General features: G+C 30.0%; 2 protein-coding genes across 2 annotated transcripts; one reads left to right on the top strand and one right to left on the bottom strand.

Annotated features, from left to right (window-relative positions):
- Window positions 1-4,450: 4,450 nt before the first annotated feature.
- LOC108226646 (coniferyl alcohol acyltransferase) lies at window positions 4,451-6,449 on the top strand. Its single transcript, XM_017401637.2, has 2 exons — window positions 4,451-5,004; window positions 5,313-6,449. Exons 1-2 carry the CDS (start codon window positions 4,555-4,557, stop codon window positions 5,592-5,594), a joined length of 732 nt encoding a protein of 243 aa, XP_017257126.1. The 5' UTR covers window positions 4,451-4,554; the 3' UTR covers window positions 5,595-6,449.
- A 5,164-nt stretch (window positions 6,450-11,613) lies between these two features.
- LOC108224565 (UDP-glycosyltransferase 85A8) lies at window positions 11,614-14,293 on the bottom strand. Its single transcript, XM_017399228.2, has 2 exons — window positions 13,667-14,293; window positions 11,614-12,669 (listed from the first exon to the last, which is right to left on the bottom strand). The coding sequence occupies exons 1-2, from the start codon at window positions 14,178-14,180 to the stop codon at window positions 11,738-11,740; spliced, it is 1,446 nt and encodes a 481-aa protein (XP_017254717.1). The 5' UTR covers window positions 14,181-14,293; the 3' UTR covers window positions 11,614-11,737.
- Between the last annotated feature and the right edge of the window lie 634 nt (window positions 14,294-14,927).

Raw genomic sequence — 14,927 nt, 5'->3', positions numbered from 1 at the left:
AACTTATGAAACAGTATTCATATCAAAATTTGGGTATCATCACATTATTTTTTAATTTAAACTTTCATATTGATTAGGATTTTATAACCATTATTATACTATTATCAAAAGACATCTATATTGAATAAAATTTTATTATCAGAGATTTCGATATTCATTAGGACAATGAAAGACTTTGTATTGATTAGAATTTTACTCCTGTTAAACACTTCAATATTGATTAGGATAATGTCCCGTGCCAAGCACGGGTTTAAATAAAATTTTAAAATTTGTTATTTATTGGAAGAATAATGTCTTTTTTAATTACATTATCATATTTTATTATATCTATTTAAATTATTATTTTAAATGATATTTAAATTATTGTTATTTAATATACGACTTTCTAGTCGCAATTATTTTATTCATCTAATAGGCAAACATTATATATAATTATAGTTGGAGCTTTTGTAGATCTAACAACGGTGTTATAGTTGTTTGATAAACTAATATTGTAGTTTGACAAATTTAATTAACTTTTCAAAACTAATTTGATATCAAATATTTTGACGTATGTCTTGTGTTTCGGTTCTTTTATGATATGTTGCAATATGGACAATGACTTCATTCTGTTTGAGTTTCTATTTGTCAAGTTAGTGTTACCATCGCCTTATTCGTCTTTATCGCAATTTTCTGAAGAGCACTGAATGGTAATAATCATTATTATTAAAAAAAATATGACCAATTTTTTTGGTACTTTTGTATCAATATTGAATCTTGTTTTTTTTTTTAATTCTGAAATATGATAGAAATTTTATAAAATTTTTTTGTAAATTAAATTGTATGAGTTTTAAAAATTAAAACGAATAATTTCGTTGACATTAGTAATCTATTAGTAGTATATTATTTTATTATAAAATCTATATTAGTGTAATTATTATTACTGCCGAATAAAAAAATATATGATGATAATCAAATTAAAGTTATTTTATAAAATAAATTATTTGAGTTTTAAAATTTAAATTGAATGGCTTTGTTGACTGAAATTTTGTTGGTGTGTTAATCATTATATTACAAAAATTCTGATCATACATGGAAGTATTCTCATATATTTCTATTTAATATGACGTTTTTTATATATTAAAATTTGATCCTATTTTAAATTTATTTCATAACAATATGGGTCTCTGTGCCAAGCACGGGATTATATATTTTTTCAAATTTATTATTTATTGGACAAAACATATTTTTGATATACTTATTGAAATTATTGTTGTTATTTTATTCATCTAATAGGCAAACATCATATATAATTCTAGTTGGAGTTTGATAAACTAATATTGTAGTTTGACAAAATTAATTAACTTTCCAAAACTAATTTGATATCAAATTTTTTGACTTATGTCTTGTGTTTTAGTTATTTTGTTATATGTTGCAATATGGACAATGGCCTCATTCTCTTTGAGTTTTCATTGTCAAGTCAGTGTTACCACCGCCTTATTCGTCTTTATCGCAATCTTCTGGACAATAGCTTCATTCTCTTTGAAAACGTTTTCATTGTCAAGTCAGTGTTACCACCGTCTTATTCGTCTTTATCGCAATCTTCTGAAGAGCACTGAATGATTATTATTATTATTATTAAAAAATATATGACCAAGTTTTTTGGTACTTTAGTATCAATATTGAATCTTGTTTATTTTAATTCTCAAATATGATAGAAATTTTATATATTTGTTTCGTAAATTAAATTTTATGAGTTTTAGAAATTAAAACCAATAATTTCGTTGACATTATTATTCTATTGGTAGGACATTATTTCACTATAAAATCTATAATAGTATAATTATTATTACTGCTGAATAAAAAAAATTATATGATGATAACCAAATTAAAGTTATTTGATAAAATAAATTATTTGAGTTTTAAAATTTAAAATGAGTAGCTTTGTTGACCGTAATTTTGTTAGTGTGATAATCATTATATATTACAAATATTCTGATCATAAATGGAAGTATTCTCATAGTTATATGATAATAATAATAATTATTATTATTATTAAAAATTATATGATAATAATAAAATTTTGGCATTTTGATATTTAGTATTTTGATGATATTGATTCGGCTTATTGATAAAAATTATATATGGATATTATATTAATATCAATATGAACTTCTTATTTATTTGAAATCTGAAGTATGATAAAAGATTTACAGAGTTGTTCCGTATATTAAATTATTGAGTTTTAGAAATTAAAACAAATAATTTTGTTGGGAATATATTTTTATTAGTGAGATAATTGTTATAATACAAAATCATGACAAATATAGAAATTTTTTGATAATAGTAATAATTGTTAAATAAAAAATAATGTGATGATAGCCAAATTTTGATATAAATAATGTTTCATAAGTTAAATTGTTAGCGATTTAACTGCGCGATAAATGTTACATAACAAAATCCTAAACACTAATAATTATAAAATCTTAACCAGTATTGAAATTTTTAATAATAAAATCTGAATCAACATAGAAGTCTTTTCATAATTGTATAATAATAATTATAAAATCCTAACAATGTATAATAACAACTATAAAATCCTAACAATACGAAAAACTTTTCATAATTCTATAATAATTATTGTTATTATATAAAAAAATTATATGACATTATCCTAATCAATATTGAAGTGTTTAACAGGAGTAAAATTCTAATCAATACAAAGTCTTTCATTGTCCTAATGAATATCGAAATCTCTGATAATAAAATTTTATTCAATATAGATGTCTTTTGATAATAGTATAATAATGGTTATAAAATCCTAATCAATATGAAAGTTTAAATTAAAAAATAATGTGATGATACCCAAATTTTGATATGAATACTGTTTCATAAGTTAAATTGTTAGCGATTTAACTGTGTGATAAATGTTACATAACAAAATCCTAAACACTAATAATTATAAAATCTTAATCAATATTGAAATTTTTAATAATAAAATCTGAATCAACATAGAAGTCTTTTCATAATTGTATAATATTAATAATTGTTATAATAACAACTATAAAATTCTAACAATACGAAAAACTTTTCATAATTCTATAATAATTATTTTTATTAAATAAAAAAAATTAAATGACATTGTCCTAATCAATATTGAAGTCTTTAACAGGAGTAAAATTCTAATCAATACAGAAGTATTTCATTGTGCTAATGAATATTGAAGAGTGAAGAAGACCAAAAAAGGTGCAAACTGGGAATTGTAGTCAATGGAAGAGATTTTCTCAGAAATTCTGCATCTATAAACCACAAATCCTTGGAGAATTACTTTGGAAACGTATTATCAGTTCCGTATATTGATGCTAGTGTTGGTGAACTCAGATCAATGCCTCTTTCTGAAATTGCAGATGAAGTACATGCATGTGTGGAGAGCGCATCAAATGGAGAGCATTTCAGGGGACTCGTCGATTGGGTTGAGAATCACCGTCCTTTTCAAGCAATGTGCAAGATTTTTTCATTCCTGCCTAGTGACACAGAGGAGCTGGCTGTCCTAGTCTCCTCTGGCAAGAATTTTTCGGTCACCAAAATGGACTTTGGCTGGGGCCGCCCCTCATTCGGGTCCTTCCTTTTCCCTTGGGGCGACACCACTGGATTTGTCATGCCAATGCCCAGTGCTACAGATGATGGTGATTGGATTGTGTACATGCATCTTACTGAAAAGCATTTAGATTTTTTGGAGAAAGAGGCGCCTCGTATCTTCACGCCATTTGCTTTCATTAGCCCTTTGAAAGTGTCTAAACTTTGATCTGACACACCAATAACAACACAATACTTAATTCACAATCTAATCAGCCTCCCCTTTTAATCTCAATATATTCATGGCTATATGAATCTTAGTAAAATTCTACAATTTCATAGATAAATGGATGCAGACTGGTTCAAAACATAAATGAATGAGCACCGGCCTGTAAATGTAACAATAAAAATGCATCACAAAAGGTCTCTTCAGTATCATCTGAGAACTGCAATTGAACTCATGGAACTCCCTGATACAGAGCCCACATTTGTTGTATAAATTTCTGCAATCTGAGGAGCGCATAAAATTGTTTAAGCAGTGAAGAGAAGACAGATGTAACTAGTCAGAAACGTATTTCTATTACATGATCAGTTCTATTCACAAATTCTGCAGATGAATTTTAGATGGTAATTTCAATAGTAATAATACCAAAATCCGCCTATCCAACAATTATATGTACGACCATGATCATGTATCAATAATTGAATGACATGTATGTGTTGATAATGTACAAATAATTGAATATCTCTATTATGCATGTCTGGTGGATCATCCTAGTACCATAACCTCAATTGTCGCGTGACACGCGTATTTTGCAGTTGAAATATTGAATTTGACATGACCTTGTACCTCAAATGATGGTGATTCCTGTATACCTTAGCCCAATTGAGATGAAAAATGTGATCTGTTGATAATTGAGCGCTTAAGGGTGTAAAATTTTCCACGTACTTGTACTACAGAAGACTGGCTTCAGTAGAGCTTTATTAGATCATGTATATATGATTGGTTTCTCAAGTAGTTGGCTAAAAATTGCTACAATGGGTTCATCTGAAAGAGGAGTTGAGGTGGTAGTGAAGAGGACAGAGGTGGTGGCACCTTTCGTGCCACTTACAGTGCAACGGCTACCCATGTTGAATTTGGACCTTTTGGTGCCCCCTAGTGACATTGGAATTTTGTTCTGCTATAACGCGGGAAGCATGAATAATGAGGTGATGATAAGCATGGTGAAGAGAGGGCTGAGTCAAGTATTGGTACCCTTTTATTCGCTTGCTGGAGAAGTAGTTCTCAATAATGAAGGCGAACCTGAAATACTTTGCAATAATCACGGTGTGGATTTTGTCCAGGCTATCGCGGATATGGATCTCCAATGTCTTGATCTCCACAAACTAGATGTTTCTGTCTATCCTTGCCTTTTTCCTGTAAGAAAACGTGGTGTTCTTTCGGTACAGGTGCGTATGCATGCTTTATTAACTTAACTGTCTTAACAAAACTATAATGTGATTGATTATATCATGATTCATGATTCATGAGTAATGCTAAGTCCACAGAAACGGAAACAGATACAGAAATATGTACAGAATGACGTGGATTTCACTATCATTCTTAACACTCAAATCACCCACAAGAGTGCACAAATACAGATCAACAGCCAAGTAAACAATTTAATTTAATTGAGATAGAAGGACTAATATGGAAGACCCCAAATTCCGTCCCTAGCTCTGATACAATGTTAAGTACTAATTTTTGAATGATCCAGGTGACAGAGATGAGGTGTGGCGCGTTGGTGATATGCTGCAGCTTTGATCACCGCGTAGCTGACCCTCACTCAGTTAGCATCTTCCTAGTTGCATGGGCTTATATGACCAGATCCAAACACTGCGGTGATGATAAAATCGCATCAGTATCCTCCCCTGACTATCTCCGTTCACTCCTCCATCCTCGAAATATCAGCCACCCTGATGCTACCATTGACAACAACTATGTTTTATTCGAAGCTGCATCATCTGATTCCCCACAAGCACCAGTGCACCACCATTAGTCCATCTCCAAAGCCGCATTTACAAGATCAGTGCTCGCCAAATCCAGCATCTCCAATCTCTAGCAGGACCTGGTCGAACCAAATTCGAGTCCTTTAGTGCCTTGTTATGGAAGTTACTAGCAAAAGCCGCCACAGAAGACGAAAAAAGATGCAAACTGGGAATTGTAGTCAATGGACGAAATATTATTGGCAAATCCACGAACAATTACTTCGGAAATGTGTTGTCAGTTCCGTATATTAATGCTAGTGTTGATGAACTTAAATCAATGGCTCTTTCTGAAACTGCAGATAAAGTGCGTGCATGCGTGGAGAGCGCAGCAAATGAGGAGCATTTCAGGGGACTTGTTGATTGTATCGAAACTCACCGTCCTTGTAGAGCAATGTACGCGATTTTTTCATTCCATCCAAGTGACACAGAGGACGTGGCTGTGGTCATTTCCTCGGGCCAGCTTTTTCCGGTCTCTAAATTAAACTTTGGTTGGGGTCACCCCTCGTTCGTGTCCTTTCTTTCTCCTTGGAGAGGCAACACGGGATTCGTCATGCCAATGCCCAGCCCTACGAATAACGGGGATTGGATTGTGTTCATGCATCTTTGTGAAAAGCACTTGGATTTTCTGGAGAAAGAGGCGCCTCATTTCTTCAAACCGTTTCGTTTGAGCCCTCTGGAAAAATTTGGAGAAGAATCTAAGCTTTAAATAAATACTTTTGAAAATAAAACTGGATGGCGAGCACGATTGCATAGTCCAAGTAGTTAAGGGTTTATATCTTGGATTCGAGTATGGCTTATGTCGAGAATATCTTAGAACAGATACTCAAATTATAAGGATCGTTTTAGTCAAAAACTGGGTGATGGCTGATTAGGAAAAGGATCAGTTAAATACTGACTGAGCTTTTACTATTAGTCTTCCACTTATTTTGAATAATGAATGAAGCTTTCGTTACTCAGTTATGAACTTGTGATTTATGAATGAAAATAAATGTTAAGTGTTTTACATATAAAATTCTGATTATCACAAATATATATATTTTAAAGTACATTTTTCATGTCCACAGTTTCGATGATACCAAATTGCCGTGTCCGGTCGCTTGAGGCCGTATCTGAGTTGGTGAGTTGTGCTTTCTACCGGGTAACAGTGGAAACTGCTGCAGAGATTTGCTGATTCCTCGAAATTTAGTTCCTAATTTTCGCATGTACACGATGTTCTAAAAATTCCCGATTAAACTGATTAATTCCCGAGGTGACCGGTCGATTCGATTTTGACATCCGATTATTACTCATTGATTTCATTTTAGATCAAAGTATATAATTTATTAAAATTAAAATATTATATTGCTTTAAATTGAACAATTATATAACTATGACATAGTAAATATATATTTATTAATAAATAACTAATATAATAATAACTAAATATTAAATAATATCTTAATATTATAATACATCCAGCTTTCATTCCAATTAATTCTCTTTTTTCATAAATCCGGAATCGGTAGTTTAATCGATTAGGTCCGATTACTGATTTCTGTCGTCACAAATATTGGTAAAGCTACATTTATGAATACGATCATGTATCAATAATTGAATATATCTGATATGTATGTGTTGATCATCATGCACCAATAACTGAATATCTGTATTCTGCAGATAATTGAATAATTCTGGTACCATAAACTTAATCGTGGATCAAGTGTATTTTGCAGTTTATCTATACTAATTGAACTTGACTTGACCTTGAACCTTAAATGATGGTGATATAAAGCTCAGCCCAATTAAGATGAAAAATGTAATCAATGGACAGGAAGCGAAGTTTGAATAACTGCATGATAATGTTAGCAGCTGATCATTAAACGTTTGGGGTGTACGTAGAAGTCTGCGAGATCCACTTTCCTATTTAACCAGAAATAAGTAATCCCTGGACATGTGATATTTATTTTTGAAAAAAATACACTTTGTTTAAACAAATAATTTTTAAGAAAATTTAAAAAATACTAAACACTCTTAAATACTTATTTATTCAAAACTGAAATATATATATAAGTGAGTACTTTTTTTACCAAATAAATCCTTATTTCATGAAAAAAAATTAGCCAAAAAAGACCAATAATATTAGTTATAGATACTAGTTTATAACCCGTGCCAAGCACGGGATTATATGAATTTTTTAAGTTTATTACTTATTAGAAATCTAATTTTTTTGATCTAGTTATTTAAATTATTATTATTGAGATACAAAACTTATTATGCATTAACATATTAATATTTAATTATGTTTAAGTTTTATTTTTCAAAATAAATATTTTCAAAATGCATGTTATTATATGAATTTATTTTAAAATGGTACGTTTTATTTTAATAAAATCATTATGTTGTTTTTGATTCTAGATAAATGGAAAAAAAATTTCAACACCGGCATATATAAATTGGCTGAGAGTGTATTCAATCTTTAATAAAACTTAATTTTTTTAATTCATAATTGTTTTAGACGTCTAATAAATATTATTAACTGTAACGCTAATTGAAGTTCTTATAAATTTAATATTGATGGATATTTGTCAAATTAATATAAACTTATAAAGAGATTATAAATTGAATGAATTAAAAATTAATTTATTTATAAATTTTTTTGACAAAGTCTTGTAAACCTCCTTTTATGATTATAACCAGAGAATTCACAGTAATTTTATTCTCGCTGGAATTTGCGTTTGTTATGATAGTGCTACCACCCCCTTCCTTTATTATAATAATATTATAATATTGTGAAGAGTAGGATAACGTTAAATTACATGATAATAATCAAATTCTGATAGTTCACTATTTTGTACCAATGTTCTTCAAGAAAAATTTTGCACTTTAATAAAAAGTATATATATGGATAATATCGATTTGGCTATCAATATCAATATAAACCTTTATTTATTTGAATGCCGAAAATCCTAACAACATTAGAAGTCTTTTTTTAATAGTATAACATTGAAGTCTTTAATTATAAAATCCTAATCAATATCAAAGTCCGATAATTATAAAATCCTAATCAATATTAAAATCTTTATTTATAAAATTATAATAAATATGAAAGTTTTTTCATAATAATATAATAAAATTATAAAATACTAACCAATACGACATTTTTTTCATAATAGTTTAATGATTATCATTATTAAGTTAAAACTTTATATTGATTATAAAATCCTAATAACTATAGAAGTCGTCTTTAATTATAATATCTTTAAATATTATAAATTACTGACCAATATAAGTCTCCTAATGATAATATAATACTTTTAATGGGATAATAATAATAATAATAATAATTATTATTATTATTATTATTATTATTAAATATGATATAAGATGACCAAATTCTGGTACTTTGGTACCGATGTTCCACTGAAACGTGGTTTCGCTTATTAATAAGAGGTATAAGTTTATTAATTTGTTTATAACCCGTGCCAAGCACGGGTTTAAATAAAATTTTAAAATTTGTTATTTATTAAAAGAATAATGTCTTTTTTAGTTACATTATCATATTTTTATTATACCTATTTAAATTATTGTTTTAAAATGATATTTAAATTATTATTATTTAATATAAGACTTTTTATATATTAAAATTTGATCCTACTTTAAATTTATTTCATAACAATATGGGTCCCGGTTCTTTGGAGTCCACAAAATAAGAGTATTGGCGTCCAAAATTATTCTATATTAATAAAATCATTATATTGTTTGATATTTTAAATTGTGAAAATATATTCAAGATCAACACATATAAGTTCGTTTATGGCGTCTTAAATCTTGAATAAAATTCAAAATTTTAAGTCGTAATTGTTATATTCAATCTAATAGGCAAACATTATATATGATTATAGTTGGAGTTCTTGTGGATCTAACAGTTGTTTTAGTTATTTGACAAACTGATATTATAGTTTAACAAAATTAATTAACTTTTCAAAAGTAATTTGATATCAAATATTTTGACGTATGTCTAGAGTTTTGATTCTTTTATTATATGTTGCAATATGGATAATGATTTCATTTTCTTTGAGTTTCTATTTGTAAAGTCGTGTTACCACCGCCTTATTTGTTTTTATCGCAATCCTCTGAAAAACACTGAATGATAATAATTATTATTATTAAGAAGAAATGACCAAGTTTTTTGGTACTTTGGTGTCAATATTGAATCTTGTTCATTTTAATTTTGAAATATGATAGAAATTTTATTGATTTGTTTCGTAAATTAAATTGTATGAGTTTGAAAAATTAAAACGAAAATTTGACGTATGTCTAGAGTTTCAGGTTTTTTTTATTATATGTTGCAATATGGACAATGGCTTTGAGTTTCCATTTGTCAAGTCAGTGTTACCACCGCCTTATTCGTCTTTAGCGTAATTTCATGAAAAACACTAAATGATAATAATAATTATTATTAAAAATATATGATCAAGTTTTTTGGTACTTTGGTATCAATATTGAATCTTGTTTATTTTTTTTTTGAAATATGATAGAAGTTTTATAAATTTATTTCGTAAATTAAATTGTATGAGTTTTAAAAATTAAAACGAATAATTTCGTTGACATTATTATTCTATTGATAGGATATTATATTAATATCAATATGAATTCCTTATTTATTTGAACTCTGAAACATGCCAAAAAACTTGATCATATATTTTTTAATAATTATTATTATTATCATTTAGTGTTTTTCAGAAAATTACGATAAAGACGAATAAGGCGGTGGTAACACTGACTTGACAAATGAAAACTCAAAAAAAATGAAGTCATTTTCCATATTGCAACATATAATAAAAGAACCGAAACTCTAGACATACGTCAAATATTCGTTTTAATTTTTAAAACTCATACAATTTAATTTACGAAACAAATTTATAAAATTTCTATCATATTTCAGAATTAAAATAAACAAGATTCAATATTGATACCAAAGTACCAAAAAACTTGGTCATATTTTCTTTAATAATAATAATTATTATTATTCAGTGTTTTTCAGAAGATTGCGATAAAGACAAATAAGGCGGTGGTAACACTGACTTGACAAATAGAAACTCAAACAAAATGAAGTCATTATCCATATTGCAACACATAATAAAAGAACTAAAAGTCTATGCATACGTCAAAATATTTGATATCAAATTACTTTTGGAAAGTTAATTAATTTTGTCAAACTATAATATCAGTTTGTCAAACAACTACAACAGCTGTTAGATCTACAAAAACTTCAACTAGAATTAAAACTGAGACGAGTAGATTATTTTTATATAATTTTGGACGCCAATACTCTTATTTTATGAACTCCATAGAACGGATACCCATATTGTTATGAAAATAAATTTAAAGTTGGATCAAATTTTAATATATAGAAAGTCTTATATTAAATAACAATAATTTAAATATCATTTAAAAACAATAATTTAAATAGGTATAATAAAAATATGATAATGTAACTAAAAAACATTATTCTTCTAATAAATTACAAATTTTAAAATTTTATTTAAACCCGTGCTTGGCACGGGTTATCAACTAGTATTTTTAGGTTGTAAAATTGAAATTGACCCTCTTAATTTTTTTGTGACCCCTCTTAATTTTTTTACAAAAAAAATTGACCCTCTTAATTTTTTTGTGACCCCTCTTAATTTTTTTACAAAAAAATTGACCCCTTAACTTTATAGTCAGATCCGCCACTGAGCAACATAATACATTCAACTAAATATTTTAAGCATGTGTTGTTCATGCTGCAGGATTTGAATCATATCTTTGTCGCAGACTATTCATTCTCGATGGAAATTATCATTCTTTCTGAACTTTCTTTGACATTATAAAGAAAAAAATTCCGGGCTATCAATCAGAGTGTTTATTATATTTTCAACATGTTCTTGGCAACTATTCTGGTTTGGAGGGTTACTAATCACTCACTGTGTCTTTGAGTTTTATCAGGACCTTCATTGTATTTGGGTTTATCACATACCACAGTGTTGGTGGATTGTCAACAGAGTGAAATACAGAAAAAAGATTAATACATAAATTTAACACAACTCAAAAGGCTTCAATAACTCCACACACAATGCATTTGACAATTTGAGCTCATACACAAATGATTGATTCCATAAATCAATCACTCATTTCAGGAACTATTAGAATTATGTAGTAGAACCTGATGTATAAGTTTGTCCAAATTCTTCAGAGACGATCCACCAGGCATTAAAGCTTCTTGTGCTTTCTTCTTCAAGTCAAGTACATTCTTCCTCATATCTTTACCCTTTTCACCATCCATCAATTCTCTCACAAGCCCTTCCACTTCATCTCTTTTCACGTCGTTATCAATTTCCATTCCAATTCCCCATTCTACACAACAGTATCGGCAATTAGTCTGTTGTTCTGCAAAAAACGGCCAACAGATCATTGGCACTCCACCAGAAATGCTCTCAATTGTTGAATTCCACCCGTTATGAGTCAGGAATCCAGCAATTGCCGGATGATTCAGTACTTGTTCTTGTGGACACCAACTTGCAATGATGCCTCTATCCTTTGTCTCTGTCAGAAACTCTGGCGGAAGCATGGCAGAGTCACCGGTAACTACATCAGGCCTAATGATCCACAAAAACTGTTTCTTGCTGTTGGCTAGTCCCCACGCAAATTCAGATAAATGATGCTTAGACATTACAGTAATACTACCGAAGTTGACATACACAACTGAGTTGGCTTCTTTCTGATTGAGCCAGTCAATGCAGCTAACTTCTTCTTTCCATAAATTAGAGCCCATGAATTCAAGGTTTTTGTCTTGCATCTGATTAAGCAATGGACCAATTGTGTAAGTTTGTGGCTGAATGGCCAAAATAGCATCCAGAGAATCTTTTTCCAACGCGTCAAAAGTGTGTATAACGAGTGCATCACAGTTAGAAATGGCTTCAGCTTCGTTTTTCAGGTGGTTAAACAAAATATCATTGATGTCTGTTGTTCTGACAAAGCTTGGGAAATCTCTCAATTTCATGCCTTTCATTCCTGGAATTCCATCCACTACTGTATCCAAATATCCATTTGTCACATAGCTCTCATCTGGGAAAAAAATAAATTAAGTACATCAGAATGTATTGATAAAACATGTGAAATTACAAGTATATTATATTTGGGATCAATCTTTTGAATTTACAAGTTCATTGAAATCATGTAAAATGCACTATTCTGCTTGAGACATTTCAGAAACCAATGATATGTATAATTTTCACAGATTAAACAGACTGGGTAACAAAATATGTATACAAATTGCAGACCTCCCAATTTCAAGGTTTTAACTATTTTAGTCATCAAAACATTTTAAAAATAAGATTTATAAAATAAAAACACTTGTGAAATGTTTTAAGCCTTGTGAATGAACTCTTTGTAATAAGAGAGTTTACTATGGGGTCTAAAAACATTACAAATCTTAATACTCATTGCAATTGGTAATATATGAATCGGACAAGCTCATTTGTACTAACTTTCAGAGTGTTCCAGATGCAATAACAGCATCTTCTAAGTTTGATTTGTGTCTGCAATTTAGACAAAAATTAAGCCAAGCCTCTGCTTGATCAATATAGATCATAATTCAATTTCAGTTGTTACCATTAAATATCACAAATTCAAAACACCTAATTTTTTATTTTTTTGGCCACGGATTCAACACACCTAATATGTTTACTTGTTTTACACAAATATTGTGGTAACATATCTATATATCTACTGCATGCATACAAAATCTGTGTATCCAGTCAACATAAGTAGTTATAACAAACATATCTACAGCAAAAGTTTGACAATTAATAACACTAGTTTGATCATAATTTTGAAAATATAACACTGTGTCTGTTGCAGAAGTTTGACCATGATCTAAGATAATAAGACCTGTATTTTGTTTCAGAAGTTTGACCACCGAAAGAATAACATTATATAGATCTTACCATTTCAACAAACTTAATCTGTTTACCTGTTTTACACATTTTGCAGTAACATGGTCCAGAAGCCGATGCATGCAGACAGAAGAAACAAATTTGTAATAGAGTTACGGATCTTTTACCTTTAAGTGGTGTATAGCCTCTTTCAATAAGTTGTCCATACTGCATATATCCAAGGAGTCCACATGCACTTGTTGTCCAAAACAACACTTTAGGAATCTCAGGGTGTTGAGCAGCCTTAAGCACGAAGCTCATGAGACCATCAGCAATAATACAAGTGACTGGTGGCACGTCAGAGGCTTCATCATTAAACTCTGAAACAAGTTTCTCAAGTGGTTCCAAGCAGTGTACTGGAGTGTATGTAAACAACAAAGCAGGGTGCTGAGTAGCATCCGGATCCGTAGGGGGCACGCCATCAGGGATGGCATAGTACCTAAAGTCTGGCAAGCCATCAAGTGCAGCAGGGCCTCGAGCCTTGAGCAGACGCCTGTGATTGAATTCATTGTTGACGAAAGATATATGGAAGCCTCTCTGATGGAGGAGCTTGGCTAGTTTGAGCATGGGGTTGACATGACCTTGAGCTGGAAGAGGAATGCACAGAGCATGGGGTCGAGTTGCTTGTTTTTGGGAAGCCATAACTCAAATGTGATCACTTTGTTCTTGGGTACAGAAGATATGTAGACAGAGTTTAAGGTGACTTTGAGGATTAGTCAATGGATGCACATGATATCCACTCTTATAATGGAATAGAATTAGAGGTGTGCTGAGTTTGTGGGGGTCTTATCTTGTTTTTTAATCAAGTGTGCAACTCTGGGTGAAAATGACAGCTATAATCAAGGATTATGCAATGATTAAGCATGGACAAATACAATATACTAGAATAATCTTTATCAACCAGATATATTAAAACGATAAAAATAATTTTTCGTATATAATAATGCAGTTTTTAATAGTTAAAGTGGTGATGAATTAATGACATGATCCTCTTAAGCAAGTCAACTTGTAACAATTCATCCTCAACTCTAACAAAAAAAAAGAGGTGAGCAAGCCAAACGAATGTACTTATTTTGAGGGTTGCCACAAATTCTGCAAACTGTCTGTTAGCTAATAGTCGAATCATCAATAGATCTCTGCAATTTTACTAACCAGAGGCCCTGATCTGATTATGGGGTCGTTTGGCTTAGCTTAAAAGAAGTACTTTAATTATGCACGATTATTATCACAGTGATATCAATTTGATTGTTTCTTCCACCTTGCAGGCCAATATCTGATGTTGCCTGCGATCTTACTGTTGAAGTTGGAACAACGCGTTTTGCACTGCACAGAGTAAGGAGGTATCTGCCTCTCATTGTTTTCTACTTGTCTTAGTCGCGTATTGATTTG

Source organism: Daucus carota, chromosome 6 (genome assembly GCF_001625215.2).
Source record: "Daucus carota subsp. sativus chromosome 6, DH1 v3.0, whole genome shotgun sequence".
Taxonomy (NCBI): domain Eukaryota; kingdom Viridiplantae; phylum Streptophyta; class Magnoliopsida; order Apiales; family Apiaceae; genus Daucus; species Daucus carota.
The sequence above is the reverse complement of the archived record's forward strand: the minus strand, read 5'-3'. Positions and strand labels throughout refer to the sequence as shown.